Source organism: Galleria mellonella, unplaced genomic scaffold, assembly GCF_026898425.1.
Source record: "Galleria mellonella isolate WM207_F2 unplaced genomic scaffold, CSIRO_AGI_GalMel_v1 utg40, whole genome shotgun sequence".
Taxonomy (NCBI): Eukaryota; Metazoa; Arthropoda; class Insecta; order Lepidoptera; family Pyralidae; genus Galleria; species Galleria mellonella.
Window position 1 is genome coordinate 6,726,998 of NW_026442094.1, and position 23,331 is coordinate 6,750,328.

Below are 23,331 nucleotides of genomic sequence, written 5' to 3' on the forward strand. Positions count from 1 at the left end.
CAATGGGTAATTAATAGGGAGGTAATTGGTGGAGGTAAAAAACTTGCTTTAGTAATCCGCCGATTTTAAATTGATCGATAAAATTATTTTATTGCCCACTATTACTGACACTTAAATAATGTCACTTCTCTTTTTTATTCATATTTTCGGCAATGTTATTAAAAGTTTCAGTGTTGAATGTATTTGTGTGAAGTTTGCATGATTAGCTGATTGTGTATGACTTCTGTGTTTGCACGTGATTTTTGATTCGTCTATTTTATATTACTTCTAAACTTAATCCTTTCGGATATACTACTTTACTATTAAAAATTAAAGAATATTATATCTTTCCAATCCTATAATCTTTCTAATGTAATAAAATAAAGAAATATATATCATTTAAAATATGGTGTATGTATAAGTAGTTCGTTTCTTGTTGAATTTTAGTATGAATTATAAATAGTTTAAACACATCATTTCCCATGTTTTATTTCAATACGTTATATTTATATAAATACAGACAATATATAATAATTTCCTATTTATCTACTTTAAATAATAATTTATATATACACACTATAATGTACATATTTATTTTTTATACATTTATATAAATACGTTTACAAGAATGTTCATATATTTTTATATTATTGTACGTATGAAACAGTGTCCAGATATATTCAAGTAATTACTTGTTACATATTGTCAAAATCAATGGATATACTTTCATAAAAATATTACAATTCCAGCAACAGCCAGGCATGGTAATGGGCATGCCCGGCGCCCAAATGATGCCTATGGGGATGGCCCAACCGATGAGACCCGCCGTACCACCGCCACAGACTACAACAAACCAGTTCAGTTAAACTGGTATACCATTAGTCGACCCGACTGATTTACGCCTCAAAAAATATGTTTATAATTATAAACACACTGCTCCTAAATAGCCAGCAACTTGTCATTCAATTTTAGACTGTATTTTCTGTATAATACGTTTTACGATACAATGGTAACGATAAATGTACGCCTCCAGTATGATTGGTTCATTATTCTTGCTATTATAAAATGTATCATATATCGATTAACATAAAACTGGAATTTCAATGACAAGTTGTTTTACTGTGTTTTGATAGTGTTTGAATATAATGAGCGACGACCCAACATAAATATGCAGTATTGCTGTAAATATTGTCGTTTTTTTATTAAATTCATTCGTTAGTACAGTCAAACGCCTATAATATGACATACCCTGTGAAAGGATGTGCAATTTCTGACAAGGGAGACAGTACATATGAGAGATGAAAATATAGTTTGTCTATGGTGTCTATATTATTTACTATTATTATTATAACAAAATAGGTCATAAGCGTATTTACCATTCAACAGTAGAATAAATAATATACCAACAAGCATAGAATCTGTATAATGATAGTAAAAGATACATTTATACAGTTTTACTACCGCTATGTATTCTAAAGATGGCAACACTCTTAAACAGCAATTTTAAAACGAAGCTGTACAAAAGCTGTTTAAAAATAGATCTTGTGTCAGTTGAGATACAGTATATGTTATAGCGTAATGGTTAATAATAATAATATCACATTGTATTATGTTCATATTTTTAAAAGGTGTAAAACAATCGGGTCTTAGGAATTTAATATTTTAAATGTAATGTGTCTTTGATGTAATCCAAGTAGGGACTTTTCGTGCGGTTCCACTTGTTACTGTTTGCCCAATAATAGGTATATTGACCGTTCAAAAATGCGTTTTATGTTACCGACACAATATGAATTAGTTACTGAATTATTATATATGTAGTCATTAAAAATAATGTATGAATATTGTAATAATTTATGAATAACACTTCTATTCATTTTATGGCATTGGATTTCGTTTGGAAATTTATTAATGAAAAAATTTAAAGGGTCTATAATATGAATTGTTTAAAATGTTTAGTTTAATTAAATCCTCGTCATATCCTCTAAGACACGAGTACGTCACTATCAGTTTAATTATATTTAGTAATGAATAAAATGGTGTGAATATTGTTATGATTAGAAATGTTATCAAAATATTGTAATGCGATGGAAAATATAATTGGTAGATATATTTATTGAGAAAAGGTATGAATCAATAGGTAAATATTTAATTTTAGTCATGTTAAAAAAATGTAATCACCCAAGAGAATTTAGAATTGATTTGTTTGTAAGCGTTTTCTTCAAATTGAATTATTATCTTATGAAAATGGTGCGTATTTATTACACGTTTCTTTTTTCTTTCTCTTAAAAAATTCAACCGACATCACATTCCATAATTGTACAAAATCATAATTTATCGTTAGCGACATAAAACTTGAATTATATATTTTATAAATAGCCATTTCTTTTGTCTTTAGTGAGCATTTATGTGGCAGTTTGGTCGCTACAATTCATTAGCGCGCGTGATCTTTGTTTGTAGTAGGATGTGTACGTACATTATGTGTTAGTGTGCGTGTCTAATGGAAAAACAGTGTTGCCAACTTATACTCCCTAAATTGTGGATAACAGAATGTTACATTTTTGTGAGGAAAAAGATCTTGTTTAATCTTTTTTAATCAGTCTTTCAAATAGTAAATTAAATGTGAATTACATTAATATGTACTTACAGGAGTACTTACCAAAACTGTCGACCTAATTAGAATACTGTTTAAATTTTTCTTAATTTGAACAAAAAATGTTAAGTATTTACAACAGATACCTGTGATCACATAATAGCATATAATGATACAAAACTATACAACGAAGGTCTCGCGCGATCGTGTATTGTATATACATATATATTATAAACAAGTGTAGTCACTTTTAGTTCAATCTATGGAAATTCATAGTGCGTAGTTACACGGGAGTAGATCCTACATAACCTTATATGATAAATGTATAAATGCTATAATTTCGTATTCAGTAGATTGTTAAGGTTAGAGAGTTCGAACACCGGTTTAACTGGAAATAATATAGTCTCAGTAGACTAAAAGCTTAAACCAGTGTTGCCATAATAAATATTAGTAATACGACCGAAATTGCTTGTACCGAAAGAGCGTTCTTGAATTACCTTCAAAGTGCTATTTCTGACAAGTTTGCATATTCTCACGTAATCATATGTAAAAACTATTTAATCTAAAAAAAAATCATTCTAATATAAATTAGATTGTTATCAGACTAGTGTTACGGGTGTAAAGTGTATGACTGCTGTTGTGAATATATGGACTAGGTGCTTTCCACGTGACCATTCGCTATATTATATTATTATGATGATTAATCATCTTTAAACATTAATCTATGTTAAAAAAAATGCCAAATATTATGGTATAGGGCACGTGTATAGTTCTGTCCTTTATTCTATCTTACCAGTCAACAATACTTTGTACAAATGTTCTAATTTTAAATATTTAAAAAAATATATATATATTAAAAAGCTTACGTGTGATATTATGTTCGAAAGACTGTTACGCAATTCATAAAAGTATTACATAAATATATTAAACTTAATTTTTTTTTTTATCGTTTGGACAAAGTATTGTGTGTATAAATTGTTGCCATCATATTTGTTTCCTTTAAGTATAATAGATTGATGGCAACACTATTGATGTTACTACATTATTATTCAAAATGTAACCCTAATTGAATAGCCGTTTATGTAAACAAGTTAGCTTTTAACGGAAAATGATCTATTTGCAGTTTTCCGTCACTGATTGATTATTAATATTGTAAATAGAATGTTATATGAATGAACACAGAGCCAATTTAAAATTACGTTGCTATTATTTTGTTTTGATTTTTTTTTTTTTAATTGGACACCTTCGAGTCTTTATAGGAAAATAAATAATGGCATATACTTTATTTTTTTACGTCAACAAACCATGAAATTTGTACGTATTATGTAAAAGTTGTCAGGTGTCTCTGTAATTATAGTCAGACGTTAGTGCTTATTATTTACCTATGAATTAGTTGTAATTATAATTTCATAGTTCAATTTAATGGTATATAATATCATTTTCAATCGTGTGTTAAGATCTGTTGCTTGAGATTTTTTTTTTTTCTTTTGATTGATAGTATTTTTTGTGCAATATATACTTTTGTAAAATTATTTTATTTGAAAATGGCGTTGAAATAATTATGTTTTAAAGTATTATGAATTGTAATAACACTTATTGACTCTTATGAATTTAGATTTGCCAATTAAATCCCAGTGTGTTTATAAAGCGGCAATTTTTTTTTAATGACCGCATTTTTATATTAATTATTGTTACATTCGTTATTTGAATAAATTAACGGGGCTAAAGATAGACAGTATACAGCTATAAAATTAAATTGTTAAATCATTTCAAAATGTTTTCTCTGCATAGCGCTGAGAAAAACAGTTGGTACAACTGATTTGTTTCAAATAAGCACCGTCACTAGTGTAAAAAAATCTAGATAAAAAAATGGTAGGCCTTAAAATTTTAAGTTGTATATTTTATTATGTTTTATTAATATCGATGTAATTTAATAATGATCTTTATCTGTAAATATTCGCTGCTATATTATTATAATTTTGTCGCGCCATGCATATTGGAGTAGATAATTTATGAAAGAAATAAATCGATTCTAATTATTTTTTTATGTTTTTTATTTATACTTTTGTGTTGCTAGTAGTAAAAAATTATTTAAAAATATCTAAATGTGTAAATTAAAATGATCGTGTCTATTTACCTCTAATTCTAATGACAATACTTATCACAAAGTTACTCTTAAAAAGGTTTGTCTGTTATATAGGAGTAAGGAGAAGAGGGAAATGTGTTGCAAGGATCTGTCCTATATGTAGTTTAACATTTTTTATAAAAAAAATGCATAAATGTACTTATATAAACTAACATAAGGTAAACAGTTTAACTGGATGCCTTGACAAGTAAACAAGTAAATATCATTTAAATCTAAATATATGCTTCAGTCCTGGAAAATAAAATTGTCCTTAATTTTTGCTCATAGAAAACAATTATCCATTTATTGTTAATAAAAAACTTAATGGAACTAAACCTTATGCCAATGATGTAAGGTTTAGTTTGATCAAGTGTATACAAACCATAGCCGTTGCAATGGAATTTGCCTGTCACAAGGTCGTCCCATCGCCGAGACCATAGCACGCGTAGATATACTTAGGGGTAGGTTACGTTCTTAGTATTTTCTAATATATAAATAAACCTCATTTTTCTTCAATAAGGCTGAAACGTATATTTTATATAATCACTTGTGTATATAGTACACTTTGCATTGTTACTTAAGTATAGGACAGATCAATATCATGCTAATCCTAGTCGTATATTCATTCTAACACAGTAGATAACTAAATCTAAGGGTTTTATTGTACTGGCGGATGGCAGGGAGAATATATGTGTCTCGTAAGATATGGATTAAAATGCCAACTGTGAAACAAGAACGGTTTTAAACTATTCTACACACTATTATCTCTATCATTTTATTTTCCTCGTTTTATTACGAACAGAATATTGTGTAGAGGTGTAAAAAATAGCATATATTGGGTTACAGACTGATTGTTTCACACCCAAGTTTCATTATAAAACACTCGACTAATAACTAAAATCTACTATGCTATACGTCAGTGCAATATTTATAAAACAAAATTATACCTATGTGAACTAAAAATAGAATCTGTGGTCAAAAAGAGCGGGTGATGCAAAGCAGGCAAAGGAATTGGCCGATAACAGCCATCTACATAATGTCTTTCGTATGCTCCTTTCAAACGTAAGATATAAGTATATTAGCACTTCTCAATAGATATCACAAGGTATTGTATAGTTGTTGAAATTAGCAGAACAAAGTAGATACCTACATGTAAGGTATATTATTTGATTTAATAGTTTAGGGGATCATAAAAATAATGTAATCAGAATAGCTTGTGGTCCTGAATGTACTATAAAATATTTTTCCAGTGTTGCCCTCATAAAATATTGCTAATTATCGAAGTGTGACCAGTAAATGTATACTTATGTTTGTGTAGATCGATAATTTACAGTGATATTATTGTGTTATATTTCTTTTCTTTTTATAATAAATCACAGATCAGAAAAAACGGAAGTGCACAGCAGACGCAACAAAGCAAAGTATTTTTTAATTAATTTTAGATTAATCAAAATACCTGCAAAGTCCCAATAATAAGAAAAAGACAATAAATTGTGCTCCACTATAATTTTTAGAATGCCTTTAAATAAATAAATTTAATATATTCCTTTAGAAAACTAATGTTACACACTAATATTTAAGGTGAGGAAACGAGGCGAAAAAATTCAGATTGGCGCCAAAATTTGACATTTATTTTTACTCAAACGTTTATAGCTACCCTAAGGACAAGAAATCTTTGTACCTACCTACTACTTCTCGTTCTTTTTGTTCTGTGATAAGATAATACACTCCGTCATAAAGCTTTCAAACGTTGTGTAATGTAACTTGTTGAATCGCAATTAGTAGCGGTTAATTATTATTACAACTACCTACAATAAATTAATAAAGTTGAAAATTGATGTTTCACTCAGATTTTTTTTTTATTCTCTACTAGGTAATAATCTCATAATTATTTATATTAAAATCAAATCTATAACATAAGATTAGCAACCGAGGTAATTTATAAAATATTACAGGTAAACAAATCATACAATGTGAACTAAAAAACTCCAAAATTACATCAACTTTTTAAACTGGCTTAATTTAAATTTGCCGCCTCTGTCCTCTAACGAGCGTACTTCGCCACTGCATGAAGTGTATAATGGGCGCTCTGTGATGTTTTTTATTTTAATGGGTGATAATGATATGGTAACCCCGCCTGCGCTATTGGTATACACTGGTGGGGCACCAGTGATAGATGATTAATGAGGATGAAAGCAAGTTAGTTAGCCCATCCTGACGAATTCAACTAGAAATAGTCACGATGGTTTCCAGGGGGAACCACGTGGGGCTATTTGACCCCATTACTAACAATCTCTTACCACCCCCTCCCCTTTGTTATGTTCATATGTAATGGTGACGATTAGTACATTACATCATTTAAACTAACAAGACAAGTTTGTTGTTTGTCATTCTTGAATGTTGCATAAAAAATTCAACGTGTAACACAGAGGAACTCTAAGCTTAAAATGCAGGATAGGTATTGTTATTTGGATTCAAACCATAGACTTAATAACGTATTTTCATAATCTAAGATTCAGACAGCAGTCACGAGTAGCTACTCATTTGTAAGTAAACGTTAGCAGTAATAAAATATAGAATATTCCGAATTACCCATTGTAATGCTGTCGTTTTTTTGAGGCACTATAAGAGTGGCCACATTACATTGCAATTGGTTCTGAGACGTCATTTCTTTAATATTATTTTTATATTTAGCTCATGTCTATAGATGACGGTTACTACTTTCCATCAGGTAGGCCGGCAGCTTATTTGCCTTTCTAAGTTGCATAAAAAAATGATAGATGAGAATGTAGTAGTATCTGCGTTATCCATATACGGTGGCGGGGCACTAGGAAATATGATAAGTGAAGACGAAAGCAGATTAGTTGGCCCTTCGTGATGAATTTAACGATAATCAATTACAATGGTTTCCCAAGGGAACCGCGTGGAGATCGACCTGCTAGAGACCATTTTCCATCAGGTGGGCTGTCAGCTTGTTGGCCATTCTAAGTTGTATAAAAAAAAAGTATATACCAATGGGTTTACAGATTCCTTTATTAGGGGAGATTGTTATCCCCTCCCCCTTCATACCTATTCGGAATATTATGTTAATTAAGGCGTCAGCTCATCGAATGGTAATTTTTTATATTAGAGATTATAAGGATCATAATATAAGGGAAAATATAAATTGCCTATAAACAATTAAAAAATAATGAACATTCTTGAAAGGACATACTATGGATTGAGTTGTTATATTTATTATATATTATTACAATTAGGAAGCAAACGTAAATACTATCCGTATACTAATTTCATTCAAATCTGTTCAGAGTTTGAAGAGTATAAAGTTTCACAAAGACCTGTCTTAAAGTGTACTTACAAAGTAGTAGGTAAATACCTACCCCTTTTTTTTAAGAGGCCAGGTCTTTACTATAAAATAATTTTAAATACATAATCTTCAGTATGTGGTATATTTTAGATTATTTCATCATAATCCAAATAGTGGTGTATATATGCTTTCACATATGTTGTTCAGATTCTGGACTCGGTACTAAATAATTCTAGTGGGCACTGTCTGCAATGTAATGATAAAAAACAGAACTATTAAAAAAATTCTAATATTAATTCTTAAATTGTTCTATAGAGGCAGCACAACCGAAATGTGAAGAGTTTTCAGTAGTGCATTTGACAACAAATATTGTGCAATTCTGCCTTGGTCGCAATTTTAATAGAAACTGGAACGCATCGATAAAACCCATTTTTACAGGCAACACTAAATCAATCGATGACAGCCAACGACGGGATTTCTCTCTCCGGCGATAAGTCGTTGACGACATTTTGTCAATAAATTGTAGAATAAATTGAAAATCGTAGGAATTTTCTTAGTGCTTAGTGTTAAATAAGCCACAAAAATGGCAGATAATGAACAAAAAGCAATGCAACTAATGGCGGAAGCCGAAAAAAAGTTAAATTCGTCGAAAACCTTTCTCGGGTCACTTTTTGGGTGAGGACAATGACTATTATCTATTTTGTTAATTTGTATCCCAAATATATGTTAAATGAATCGATTAATTAATCTGAAGATTGTTTCAATAATAATCATTCTTAATTTAATCATTAGTAGGTATTTAAATAATGTACAATAGTGAAATATTAATTAGTTCAATCTCTCAATGAGAAAGTGTTGCATGTACCTACTTAAATTGTCTAATCTGTTTACATTTAATAGATTCTTGGTATAAAACTACATCATTAAATTCAAACGTTAAATAGTCCTAAATTGTGGAATACTTGTTTTGAACACTAAGTATAGAACAGTTTAATTGACTTCTAGTTCATAATATACCTAACTAGTTGGGTGACTAATATCTTCGCAAATTCTAATTTTCTGTTAGTCTGCTAAAACATTTTCAATGCCACATGATTCTTTTGTATAATCATAACTAAATGACTTTCTTAGCATGCAATTATTTTTAATGTACATAATAAGTTGAGTTTTTTTACCATCATTTTTATAATTTGTAGTCTTTATTTAATTAAAGCAATTAAATATGACATATTTAATTACATCTGTCTTCAAATGATTAATTAATCATAATATTTTTTAAGCATAATTATATTGAAAAATAAATGTGAAAGAAAATAAAAAAGAAAGTAAGACATTTATTTATGTATTTCGAATAACTGTTACAGTAATATCATTTGGCAAGGTTGAATCTATAAAAAGTCTCCACTAACCCTTTTATTTTCTATAACCTAATTCCAAATTATAAAAGTCTTTAAACTATTCCTCTGAGAAATCTTTATTAAAATGACATTTTCTAAGTTGAAAATTGACAACATTGGGCACTTAATTTTATCATATTATGGTTTTTTTACTTTATTATTTTGGTAAAATTTAATATTTTTTTTTTGTAATTTATTTGTATTAATTATATCATATGCATTCCTTAACTAATTATTATGGGTATAACCTGAAAAATAATTATTTTATTTATATATTTATTATTTCCATACTACTAAACATGGAATGCTTATTAGGGAGGGGAAAAGAAATTGTTAGTAATGGTGTCTTGTCTCACCGTCCCCTTGCTAGCAATATACCCTGTCAGGTCGACCTCCATGCAGTTCCCTCTGGAGAACATCATGGTTAATTCTTATCGAATTCATCTGGATGGGCACTGTCCAACTTTCATTCTTACCTCTCATCACTCACTTTCACCAGTGTATACCAATAGTGCAGGCAGGATCAGCATTCCATTACTATCCATTTAAAAAATCCCACTATTAGAGGAGGTACTACCGTTCTGGTCAAGTAACTTAATTTTGTTTCAAGTTTTTCTTCTTTTCACCAAATTAAATGTACTTTGGTTGTGGCAAACCCAGTTATTTTGTTTGCAAAACTAAACTACTAAACTGATTTATGTAAAAATTTCTATAAAACCAATCTTGTAAGTAAGTATATCTTTTTTATTTAAAAAGAATTTTCCAAATTGATTTACAACTGATGGAGTTATGAGGTAACAATCATAAAATAAATACAACTGAATTGGGAACCTCTTTTTTAAAGTCAGTTAATAATAGAGCCATTACCTATATTATTATAATCAATATCTTAACTGGTATTCATAGTTTTGCTCCCTACTGTCACTTATGGGGTTAATTTTTCTTATTGTAATAAAAACTCCTATATTTCAAATTTTTATTTTATCTTTTTTTGTCAAATTGGAATAAACAATACATATGTATAAAATTTCATTCATATAAAATTGATTGAGGAGTTTCAAAGATGTATGAAAGAACAGAGTCATGATGACTTTAGATTTTTTTTTATAATTGAATGTCAAATATAGACATTTTTTTTCCTAAAGATGATGTAGAAAAAATTGAAAATCTATGATCCAGATATATTCTTACACAAAATCTAATCTAAATATAAATTTTCCACACTTAGCCTCTCATTTGGGCCGTTGTGTGTAGTCGTGGCTAGTACAGCCAACCTAGCTCCGCCCAGAAGCTTCCTGGGATCATCACAGGCCTCACATGACCACACCGTTCCGAGAATTTCTAAACGATGATGGGCTACAGCTTCACATTCCAGGATTACATGAGCAGCCGTTTCTTCGGCGTTGAAATAGCCTTGACATAGAGGGCTGTCTGTGGCTCCTATTTTGTATAAATGTTTGTTTAATGGACAATGGCCCGTTATTGTCCCTACCATTATTTTGAGGTTTTTCCTATCTAGATGTAACAAACGTTTTGATAGTCATTGATTCAACGTAGGCACGGCCAATTATTCTGTTCTTATTCCAACACAATTATTTTACCATTGTTGCTCTATTGCTCGTTAGTGGCTCATCAAAAGTGGAAGAGGCGGTGGACTGCTACCTTCGCGCCGCCAACCTCTTCAAGATGGCAAAGAAGTGGCCCCAAGCTGGTCAGGCGTTTTGTAATGCTGCCCAGTTACACCTGAAGGCTGGGGTGCGTCATGACGCAGCAACCAACTTCGTAGACGCTTCCAATTGCTACAAGAAGTGTGACCCTAATGGTATGTAATACCTGTTATATACATATATAATTTTATATTATACAACATATAAGAAGTGACTGGTGACAACGCTATTTAATTTAAAATTTTACAATGTTCCATCAGCTTTGTTTGAAAAAAAAATAAGCATTTTCCATATGCGATTTCACAGCCTTTATTGTTGGCTCTTAGATGAAATGAAATGAAATGAAATGAAATGAAATTTATTTGCTAGAAACATTGTAGAAAAGGTGTTGCATTTGTGAAGTTTATAAGATGTCCATTATGTTTCGCCACATCAAATGGCATGCAAATATTAATTATTGAATTTATCCATTTTCTATTTTATACAGGTACATCATATATTTAATTTTCAATTACATATACAATAAATCACTATTAGTACGAAGTGTCACTTTGGTCATGCATTACAAACAGTCAATAAAGCTACTACAAATAATAAAATAATAAAAATGTCAAATAAAATTAAAATTACAATTTAAATTTCAACTAAGTCAATGTCACAGCATTTATATTTTACAAAAACTCATTAATATTGTAAAAATTATTTTCTATTAACCATGTTTTCAATTTTAATTTAAAATAATTTAATGGCAATTCTCTTATTTTTTTTGGTATCCTATTATAAATTCGAATAGCCATTACACCGCAATTTTGTTGATGCAGCGTTGACTTACAGGTGGGTAGTTTCAGTTGTGTGGGGTCTCTGGGTGTGAATTTATTATATTCTGTCATTGTTGTAAATAAATACAAATGTTTTTTTACAAATATTCCCACCTCATAAATATACATTGAGGTAAGTGTCAAAAGCTTTAATTTTTTAAATAGAGGTTTACAAGATTCTGTTGGACCAACACCACCAAATGTAAAGCTTTCTTTAATTTTGATTAGCAATTCCACAAAATATACTACAATATTATAGACTGTTTTTAGGTATCCCCATACTGAGCAAAGACCTCTCAATTATTTCGCCAAGTATTTTTTTTTTATTCAACAACAAGCTAACTCCTTGTCTGCCAAAGTGTTGGCCTATATACATATAGTTAGAACAAAATCATCATTATCATCATATCAGCCTTTAACTGTCTACTGCTGAACATACGTCTACGGATTTTGCTAGTAGTTGCCACGCTTGGCAGGGGAATTGGCAACCGCAATTAATCTTTAGAGATGTTTTAAGAGTTGCTGCTGATTTCAGCAGCATCTCTTAAAACATCTCTAAAAATTATAAAACTTGTTATAACCCAAGTTTAAAATTATGATGATGATAACCCAAGTTTAAAGAATGTGATATGGTAGTGAAATTACGTATTATATGGAAGTAATACTTTAGTCCTTAGGTAATGAATACATTTGGACGTGGAGGACACAGTATATTCTGTATTGTCTGTAAAGCTACATGTGTCCAAGTGATAGATTACTATGGAGCCGTTCTACTTGTTTACCATTACAAATCGTATTAAAAACTTAAACTAATGCCACATTTACACTAAGATGTAATATAATAATCTAATTAAATATATTTCATTGTTAATTTAAAGAAAACGGTAGGTTCTTCTGATCAATAGGATAGAAGAAGAAAATATATCGTATTGTGTTGTCGCAAACATGTTCGTCATGACGGTATAGTCGACATGTGTGGAAATTTAAAAGTATCTTCATTTATATCGTGATAGTAAAATTGGACGATATCTTACTGTGTTTGCAATTAATAAATTCTAAAAGTAACCATTCTCATACACATTACTAGTTCTTAATATAAATATAACTTTAAAATAATAATAATAATAATATAAATTTAAAACTATATAAAATTAATGTTTTCCCCAGATACTGGTGGCCCCATACGGGTCCCCATAACTTATGGAATTCTCTAATTTATGTTTTTTAAATAAATTATCTAAAAAAACCTAATTATCCATAAATAACACTATATCAGATAGCTAAATCTGAGATAACGATACAAATTCAAGTGCTAGGTCACTATTCCAATATTACGTAAGTCTCAACTATGCGGCCTAGATTAGAGGTGACAGGTAAACAGAGATGCCACTAATAAATCTGTCTGTGTAAATATTTTTAACCAACTTGAAAAATGCTCCTAACTCTAGGGGTTTTTTTTGTCTATTATGCAATATCTTTACCAATTCAGCGTCGAATTAAATTCTTTTTTTAATCAATCAAGCTTTCTCTAGTGCTGATATCATACTAATTTTGGTCCGATTGAAAATTTATTTTCTTGTGGGACAAAAATTAAATTATAATAGTAATACATGCTATAAAAGATGCCGTTTAGTCCCGACATAAAATAAGCCACCCCTTTCTTTTCTGCGTGTGTCGTAAGAGGTGATTAAGTGATCATAATGGTCGAGGGATGGGCTGTAGTGTTCTTTTTAAAACATCAAAACCATAACTCCAATTCGCTTGCTGAACGTAACAAATACTAGCAAACACTCTCATCATCATCATATTAGCCCTCATCAGCCCGCTACTAAACATAGGCCTCCCCCATAGACTACCATAAGGAACGGTTCCGATCCACTTGCATTCACTGGCTCCCTTCAATGCATTTGAAGTCGTTTACATTACATTTATTTATTTTTTATTTATTTAAAGGAACACCAACAGCATATTGCATTATAACATATAGGTATAACAAACATTAAATATAATACAATATTAATGCACACGCCTATTATAGGTATTCACAGTATTCACTTTAACATAGTTATACAGTGCGAAATTTTTTACATTACACTACATTGCATTTGAGTGTACTGAGTCGCCACTCATGAACTTTTCTTCCCCATCAGTTGGTTGCCCATTGCCAGTTCAGCTTGCTTATCCTTCGGACTATGTTGGTCACTTTGGTTCTTCTGCGGATATATATATATATATATATATATATATATATATATATATATATATATATATATATATATATATATATATATATATCGGATTCTATAAGAAACTCCCAGCAAAGAACATTGATAGTAAATAATATTTTATCCGGATTTTTCTTTGTTCCTTCGTTCCCGATCATAAGTAGGAAACCCAATAAAACAAACACATATAGATGGCGTATCAAAATATAACATACACCAGATTTTAAGCTAGACTTTCAGCAACACGACTATGAAAATCGCATCTGATTTAATGCAGTAGTTTTTGCAGAATGTCAAAACGAACATACTAATAGATACACGTTTAGCATCTATTGGTCCCTTTTTTTTTAATATCTCTCATGTACAGATATTGTCTACTTATAATTTTGTTGTAAGAACATTGCTACAGTGTTGTTGTGTTGTTTAATCTTATTGTTGTCTTTGTTGTTGCAGAGGCTGTGTCGTGCCTGTTGAAAGCAATCGAGATCTATACTGATATGGGCCGTTTCACCGTCGCTGCAAAACAACATCAGGTAACACTTTCCAAATAGAATTAAAAGATATATTTACTTATACCCTATGGATATTTTCTTTCATTTTTTTTAATATACTGATCAGTTTGTAAAAGTATTTTTTTTTTAATGATTTTATTTGGATACAACCATAATGCGTAAAGTTATAATAATTAAACATTGGAGTCCTGCAAAAAATCAGACCTCAACTGTTCAAATTTGATCTGACTTCAAATCCAATCGGCAAAATCAGTTATTTGATTTAAAAACTAAAGTAATAAACTGATTTTGATATAATTTCTATGGGAAAAACAAATCCAAATCGGTTTACAACTGAAGGATATGATAAGACGAGGGAACAAACATAAAAAAACACAACTGAATTGAGAACCTGCTTATTTTCGAAGTCGTTTGAAAAAAGAATAAGTTTTGAGAATATATCTATGAATATGGCAACGTATGGGAGGTATCATGCGCGAAACAGTATACTCTGTTATGTACATGGTACTGCTCATGTCTATAGGCGACGGTTACCACTTTCCATCAGGTGGGCCGTCAGTTTGTTTGCCATTCTAAATTGTATAAAAAAAAAAAATAAAGAATAATTTGTTATTGCATAGATACATACACTTACATTACTTACATACACCCACTCTAACTTGACTATCTTGCTTTAGAATTATTATTTATACTATTAAAATCCATTATTGACTGTATTTATAAGAGACTTAGTATGTAAGTTATTTTTTAAAAGCTGTGGATTTTTGTATTAAGTAAATAAATAAATTACGTTCGACGTTTCCAGAACATCGCGGAACTGTACGAGACGGAGTGCGTGGACCTGGCGCGCGCTATGCAGCACTACGAGCAGGCGGCCGACTACTTCCGAGGCGAGGAGTCCACCTCCTCCGCCAACAAGTGCATGCTCAAGCTCGCCCAATACGCCGCTCAGCTCGAGCATTACGACAAGGCCATACAAATATATGAACAGGTCAGTGTGATGGGGACATACAGATGTTTTTTTTTTTAGATGTATAATCTGCTATCAGATTTTGATGTACTGAGCTCTGTAGTTTCTCATTCAGAGTAACATTCTCTAGCGAGAGCCACTCATTTTTGAATGAATGAAAATGGAATGATAACACTGCCTGCATTGTTGGTTAAAACTGGTGGAGTACCAGTGAGGCGATAGGTGACGATGTAATCAGGTCAGTTGGCCACTCGTGACAAATTCACCAGGAATAAACCGCGACGGTTTCCCCACTTGTTCCCTCCAGTGTATGCCAATAACGCAGGCGCCAAACGCTCAAACAGCGAACGGTTAACACTAGGCTCCAAGCTGCGATATATTAGTTTACTTAAAAATGCCTAAATGCCAAACGTGCGTAAATTGAATAGCGGTCGGAAATTATTGGCTAATATGGAAGGTTTGTAGAACTTCTGGTAAAATTAATAGTAGTCAATTTTCGAGCGTTGCCAATCGTATATTAAAGGTAGCGCAATTAAACAAAATAATCAACTAACCTGTGATATAGGCTTCCACAAATCTATCTATCAGTATTGAAGTAGTTATTTATTTACTTTGTCTAGTAGCTGTTCTTTTCTGTCCATGGTTTATAACAATTATTTATTAATTATAAAAATATTAAATTTATTTTATTTGTTTGCTACCTTTTGGCACTTTAACAACCTGATCAATTGTTATGAAATTTGGCATTATACTAGCTTTTAAAGCGATCTCATCCGCACTTTTATACTCTGGGATAAAGAGCCTATGTTTTTCTCCATCCCATATGTATGTATCAGACGTTAACTGACCGCTGCTGCACATAGCCCCCCCCCCCCCCCATAAGAAGGATTTTGCCAGTAGTTGCTGCGCTTGGCAGGCAGACCAGTATATAGATATTGTAACTATAATATATAGTATTTGCTATATATTACCTGCCCTTAGTTAATGGATTTTTGAAAGACCTGCAGTAAATCACTACTCTTCTTGTGTTGTTATTGTCTGTGGCAAATCCGTAATCATTAAAAATTGCTTACATAAAAAAATTTACATATTTAATATAAGTATAAATACATCCTTTAGTAATCAGTACAATTGTTTGCAGATTGCCAAATCGTCCCTGGACAACAGCCTGCTGAAGTACAGCGCCAAGGAGTACATGTTTCGCGCGGCGCTGTGCCACTTGTGCGTGGACCTGCTCAACGCGCAACACGCCATCGAGAAGTACTGCGGCCTCTACCCGGCCTTCGCCGACACCAGGGAGTGCAAGCTCATCAAGGTAACTAATGAAATAGATCTGCACTATAATTTCTCTGTATAACGCCATCTAGTTGTTAGGACACTTGATACGACACGACGAACTTATGAACATTATAATAGAAGGTAAGATAGAAGGAAGAAGGGGGAGAGGGAGACTGAGACATAGTTACATCAGGCAGATCAAGGAAGGAGTTGGTGTCGTGTCGTATCAAGAGGTGAAGACTCGCTGAAAATCGTAGTGAGTGGCAAGAGCTCCACCGACAAGAGCGCAGCTCTTAAATGGATAGATAGAACGCCATCTAGCGTTAACAAAGTACCTATGTGTACTCGTTAATTTAAATAATTTCAATAGTACATACCATAATAATAGACTATGAATATAGAAAAGGATAAATTTTTATTTCTCTTTTATTTTTTTTTTAACTCTATTTCACTTGCTAGTTTGCTTGTATTTCAGTTTAAAATCGAGTTACTCTGACATATGGGAATAAGTACTTTTTTTTAATGGGTGAAAATAGAATAGTGATCCCACTTGTGCTATCGGTATACACTGGCGGGGTACCAGTGAGGGATGATAGATGAGGATGAAGCAGATCAGTTGGCCCATTGTGATAAATCAACATTAACTACGACAGTTTCCAGGGGGAACCGTGTGGAGGTCGACCTGATAGGGTATATTGCTAATAAAGCGGCAATTAGACCCCATTACTAACAATCTCTTCCTCTCAGGAATAAGTACTGTTAGAAGAAGGTTTAATTTATTTTTTTAAAACTATATTTTTTTCTTCGACACGTATTATAGTAGGAAAAACTATTGGGTATAAGCTAAGTGTCAGTCATTGAGGTAAATAACAGGTTTTGAAAGTACAAAAAATGATGCTCAACTTTAAAATTATATTTAGATTTTTAATTGTTTAAGTTCTGGAAATAATAAAAATTAGAAACATATGTTTACTATTTCCAGATGCTTTTTACAGTTTATTTCGATATATAGATCTCTTTATATAAAAAATAAATTCTAAAATATTTCTCATTGTGCAACAAATATGCTGATTTTTTATATTAAAATCTGCAAAAAGGCGGTATTTAGGCGCTCCTATTACGAATCGAAGCAAAGTTAGCTGGCCTGGATTTCTGTATAAACGTCTCGCATCATAGATATATAATTTGGGGGAAAGGGATTGTTAGCAATGGAGTTTGACAGCCCCATTGCTAGCAATATGCCCTATTAGGTTGACCTCCACATGGTTTCCCCTAGAAACCATTGTGAACAATTCTTGTTGAATTCGTCATGATGGGCTAACTTACCTGCTTTATCCTCACCTGTCATCCTTCACTGGTGCCCCGCCGGTGTATACCGATAGTGCGGGTGGGGTTACCATTCTATTGTCACCCATTAAAAAAAAAAGATATATAATTTTGGTTCCAAAACTTCAGAAATGTTTCGTTATAGACTCCCAGACTTGTACTATTTCTAACTGACTTTATACACTTATATAAGGTATATTTATTTAATTTTTTTTTTTATTAGGAATTAATTGAACATCTCGAGGAACAAAACATAGACGCGTTCACCGAAGCGGTGAAGACTTACGACAGCATATCCCGGCTGGACCAGTGGTACACAACGATGCTCGTTCGCATCAAGAAACAAATCAACGACAACCCCGACCTGCGTTGAGTCACCCGCTTCTCTATGCCCGACGCCGTCACCGCTGCGTGAGTCTTGTCTATGGTACGGATGGAATTCATTTTGTCTATAGTCAATCGTTTTTAACGGTTTTGTTATTTAATCTGTATTCGATTAATGCGCAAAATCGATTGTTACTTAACGTTGTATTTTATTGGTAATTAGTATATTTTCTAATTTTTTTTTTTTTTTAGAACTATCGGTAGTTTAATAAGTAATATATCACTTTTTGCAGCGAACTTGTCAATAGGAATTTAATTATCTTATATTAACATATATGTTTTCTTTTATTCATATGCGCATGACAATGCAGTAATGAATAAAAGAAACTTATATTTAATTTGTTTTGTCAATTATTTTTTAAAAAGACAAAACATTTAAAGAGTTATAATTGATTTATAGCTTTGCCACTGAGCAATTTTGTTGGTATTTCTTAATTGATGGATTTAATTGGAAAGTTTATATGTACAAGAAAGGTTAAATCTACAAATATAGAATGTAAAAAATAACCACGTGTTTGTTACACTTAAAAAAAAAATAAACGTAATCAGGAAACCTTATACCAATAAAGTATTAAATATTGACTGAAGGTCAAAGCAATCAATTGTATAAATACAAAATGTTATGTACTACAACGGCGTCGGTTAAACTAATTTCCTTTTAACAATCTTGTAGTATATTCATATGCCTATTTCAATATAATGGTTAGGCGAACAAGTTCATGTTACACTATTGTTCAACGTATTTATGTACCTATATATATTAATAAATAATCTCAATTAATTAACAATAAATACATTTAAATTGAAGTTTAACATGCGCGGATCACATACAACGATGGAATAAATAATTCTGCGAGGCATGGGATTCCTTGTGTTCCATCAGTTTTGTATAGAAACGAGAATGTGAAAAAGACTCCATTTTCCGCACTTAGCCTCTCACTTGGGCCATTGTGCGTATGAGTATAGAAACGAGTTTGTGGCACACTTTCACAGGAATGACAAATATTCTGAAAATGTTGCGGAGTTTCTCAGACGATCATTATGAGAAGTGTTTGGCATGTGTATACGAAACGGTCGGCCAATTCAATCTTGTCTATATTTCTATTCTATTCTATTCTATTCTAACACAAGTGTCAAATAACACGCATTATTAACTTTCTATATAAAAAACCGAATCTAACTGAGTTGTGTTTATTCATATGCATATATATGTGTGCTGTCGTTATATTCGGAATATTGCCTGAGCGTATACTATATATTCTTTAAAAAATATATCTTTTGTCTTGATTTTATAGATATTATCACAATATCTTCTGGGAAATTTTTGATCTTATCACTTGCAACACTGAAAAAATGGCGCGTTTTGTATTGATTTAAAAACTCCTACGAAGATCTATATACATTACGGATGAAATAATTTCCTCTTCTTTTATGAAGCACCAATTGTAACTAATGACTAAGTCGCATACGACCTAGTCATTACCTTGACTAGCTAGACTAGCATGATCCATAGATCATGCTCTTTGCCTGTCCGATTTTGAACAAATTTTAAAACAATAACAAAGTATATATCAAATTGAGTTAGCCAAATGGCAATTTGGTTGATTAAATGTTGCCAGGTTTTTGACACTCGATGCTGTATCTATATAAGCTTTTTACTTTATAATAAATAGATTTATTATTTAACAGTGATCAGTAGAAGATTTAAATCATGTTGATAATAAAGTATTACATTAAAATAACATTTGATATTAAATAAATTGGGATTGAATAAATTATTAGTAACTTGATGACGCTAATGTGTGATTATACATTTATAACGATTCCAAATTGGAACGTAATTAATATTCACGTTGTAGTTTAATTCGTATATAACACATACTCCCATTGTTTTATAAAGATTTTAATGAGATCTCAATATTAATTCTATACTGAAAGAGGTCTGCTTGTTCGTTATTGCCAGTAGTAAAAATAATTAAAAAAACTTAGGGTTTTAAAGAGCCATTTAAATTATATTCTGTAACTTGATTATTATATTTTCAATAGAATGTACTATAGTAGTATCTTCGAAATAACTAATTTAATTTTGCAGAGTAGAATTTTACTTGTTTATTTAGTATTACCTCGACGTTGCGTCCAGGTTACTCGAAAAATGTATGAGTTAATTTCGGCTATTAGGCGATCAAAATGGCGGACACGAATAGATTAAAATTAAAAAAATATATCATAGTTTCTTTTTCTATTTAAGATTCAATCAATGGTGTAACATGGATATTTAGTATTCAAGATTAGGTGGTATAAATCTAGCAATTAAGTTGGGATATAATCGAAGTTTTTTAAATAAATTCGTATTGGGTACACTGCGAACGTTCCATATATTGTTATGTTAAGTACACTTATTTGAGTCCAAAGGTAACTCTTATACTATTTAATTTATATTCATTGTTTTAGTAATTAAAATCGCCTCTGTGTGACGTCTTTGTATTATATATAACATTATATTATTATTTATAAATTTGTTTAGTCATAAAGAAAAACCCCCATTCCACTACAAAATGGCGGCAAACGTCAGCCATTTTTTGTTCTTATTTTGAAAACTGGTTGTTGCCGTGGAACGGGGCCTATTCTCATTTAGATTAAAATATTTGTAACATTTATTTATATTGTTGTAAATATTGTCTGTTTCGTTATAAATAAATTTTATATTTTTAATTTCAATTCTGTTTCTTTTTCTCCCATTTTTGTTTTTCAAGATATTGTTGCTGTTTAATAGTTTTTATTGTCAGTAGTAATAAGCAGCTTCCTGGTACATTAATTGAGCTAAGGTAGCATACACACGTGCGTCGTTTCCATCGTGTGTACGTGCTCTTAGATCGTAATTGTATGGTGAGTAAGGCGAAATTACACAATTACTGTATGCAAACTAATATTGATATTGTCTAAGATACATTCGCCTTAATATTAGGCTTAACAGTTTTTGGTATTTTCTGGTAGTTATTGCATGCGACATCTTACAGTAGATGCGACATTTTATATAATAAAAAATGCTGATAAAAAAATTACCTAGTGTTATATAATGTTAAGAACGACTCTCCTTTATTTTGGAAAATGTGTTTATACTATGTTTATATTAAACAATATTTTAGAAGCTGGTGTACCGATTGGAATGATTATTTTTGGGGTTATTATTTAGCTTCATGTCATAATAATTGATATAAACAAGTAAGAAGTAAATTGTAATATCAATTCAATTTATAAAAGCTTACGTGTCAAAAGGATGACATTATGGGAATGATAGACGAAAGCTTTTTAAAAGCTCTACGATGTTTTTTTTATTCATTTTAAAATAACAAGTGTTTAAGCCTATAAATAAGAAATATTAGGGATATTCATATCAGATTTTCCGTAGGAAATTAATTAAAAAAGTGTCACGTGTCAGTAAACTTTGGGTTAAATATTTATTAGATTAGCAGTAAAATGTTTGGTATATTTCATTTCTAGCAGTTAGATGTAAGTAATACCTTTGTCTTTGTATAAAATAATTAGAAAATTACATGATATTGATAAATAATCATGTGCGATTTGTCCTGTCGATTATTGTTCAGTTAGCTTCAAAGGTGTAATAATATAAAACAAGTAAACAATTAAGTGAACAAGTAAGATTACTCATTTACTTATGAGTATATAAGTCTGTATATATTGAACTCTGTACCTTTTTCTATGTTCTTCCAACTAACTACACTAATCGTTACACGCGACTTCTCTTTCTGCGTTCAGAACTATTCAAATCTATGGACCTACCATGAAATTATTTTTGAAACAAGAATAACACAATAGTACAATTTCAACTCTTCAGGCAGATATTATGCCAGTGTGTTTACGTTGAATAAAGTATCACTCTCCATCGATATGAACGCAATTTCATCGTATACACGAAATTCGGATCGGAATTCGATTTCATGGTAGACCCTGGATTCATAAATTTTTGGTGGTTTTATTTAAACAAATTATATGTAGTCACATGTACCTACAGCCACAGTGCAATTATTACGCGTAATTTTTCTTAACTAGTTTAGACACGTGACTATTCCCACAGTTGAATACATGGAGGTGTCGCATGCAAATCACAGACTAGTATTAATGTTTTCTATTAAATAACAGTAACCAATAGCAATGGCAATTGTATCGGCACACTGATATTCGTTTCAATGTAAAATAAAGTGTTAATACTTAATTAATGTTGTATTTATTGCGTGTTCTACCACCTGTACAATGGATTGTGCTCAGAGGAATTGTTCAATATGATGCCTACAGCCACTTTTTACCATCGTACGGCTCGCCATCGACAGGGAGTTCATGCTCATGTCCTACAGCCTCAATGGTCGCGTACTGCGCTGTTTAAGAGATGTTTCCTCTAGCGAACACTCAGGTTGTGGAATGAGCTCCCTGCCGAGGTTTTCCCAAGAGACTACAGCATGGGGTTCTTCAAAAGGGTGGTAAAGAGGTTTCTTCAGAGTTGGCAACGCGCGCGTAATACCTCTGGTATTGCAGGTGTTTATAGGCTACGGTAGCCACTTACCATCAGGTGGGCCGTATGCTTGTTTGCCACCTCAGTGGTATAAAAAAAAATATTTCAATTTGTATGTTAATCTAAGAAAATGTAAATATTCTTTTTTTCTATCATAGATAATTTGCTTCTGATTTGAAATACTTTACCGTGGACGTCGTTAGAGGCGATTTACTGGTCGGATAT

At 31.3% G+C, this 23,331-nt stretch overlaps 2 protein-coding genes across 2 annotated transcripts in view; both read left to right on the forward strand.

Annotated features, from left to right (window-relative positions):
• The window catches only part of LOC113520431 (phosphatidylinositol-binding clathrin assembly protein LAP), a 53,855-nt gene extending 49,245 nt beyond the window's left edge, over positions 1-4,610 (forward strand). The window contains exon 17 of the mRNA XM_031914683.2: positions 729-4,610. Coding sequence (XP_031770543.2) covers positions 729-845 — 117 coding nt within the window. The 3' untranslated portion in view covers positions 846-4,610. The remainder of the gene's footprint in view (positions 1-728) is intronic.
• A 3,846-nt stretch (positions 4,611-8,456) lies between these two features.
• Positions 8,457-21,296, forward strand: LOC113509278 (alpha-soluble NSF attachment protein). Its single transcript, XM_052898048.1, has 6 exons — positions 8,457-8,676; positions 11,024-11,220; positions 14,562-14,641; positions 15,426-15,611; positions 16,732-16,905; positions 18,418-21,296. The coding sequence occupies exons 1-6, from the start codon at positions 8,585-8,587 to the stop codon at positions 18,565-18,567; spliced, it is 879 nt and encodes a 292-aa protein (XP_052754008.1). The 5' UTR covers positions 8,457-8,584; the 3' UTR covers positions 18,568-21,296.
• The last annotated feature ends 2,035 nt before the right edge of the window (positions 21,297-23,331 follow it).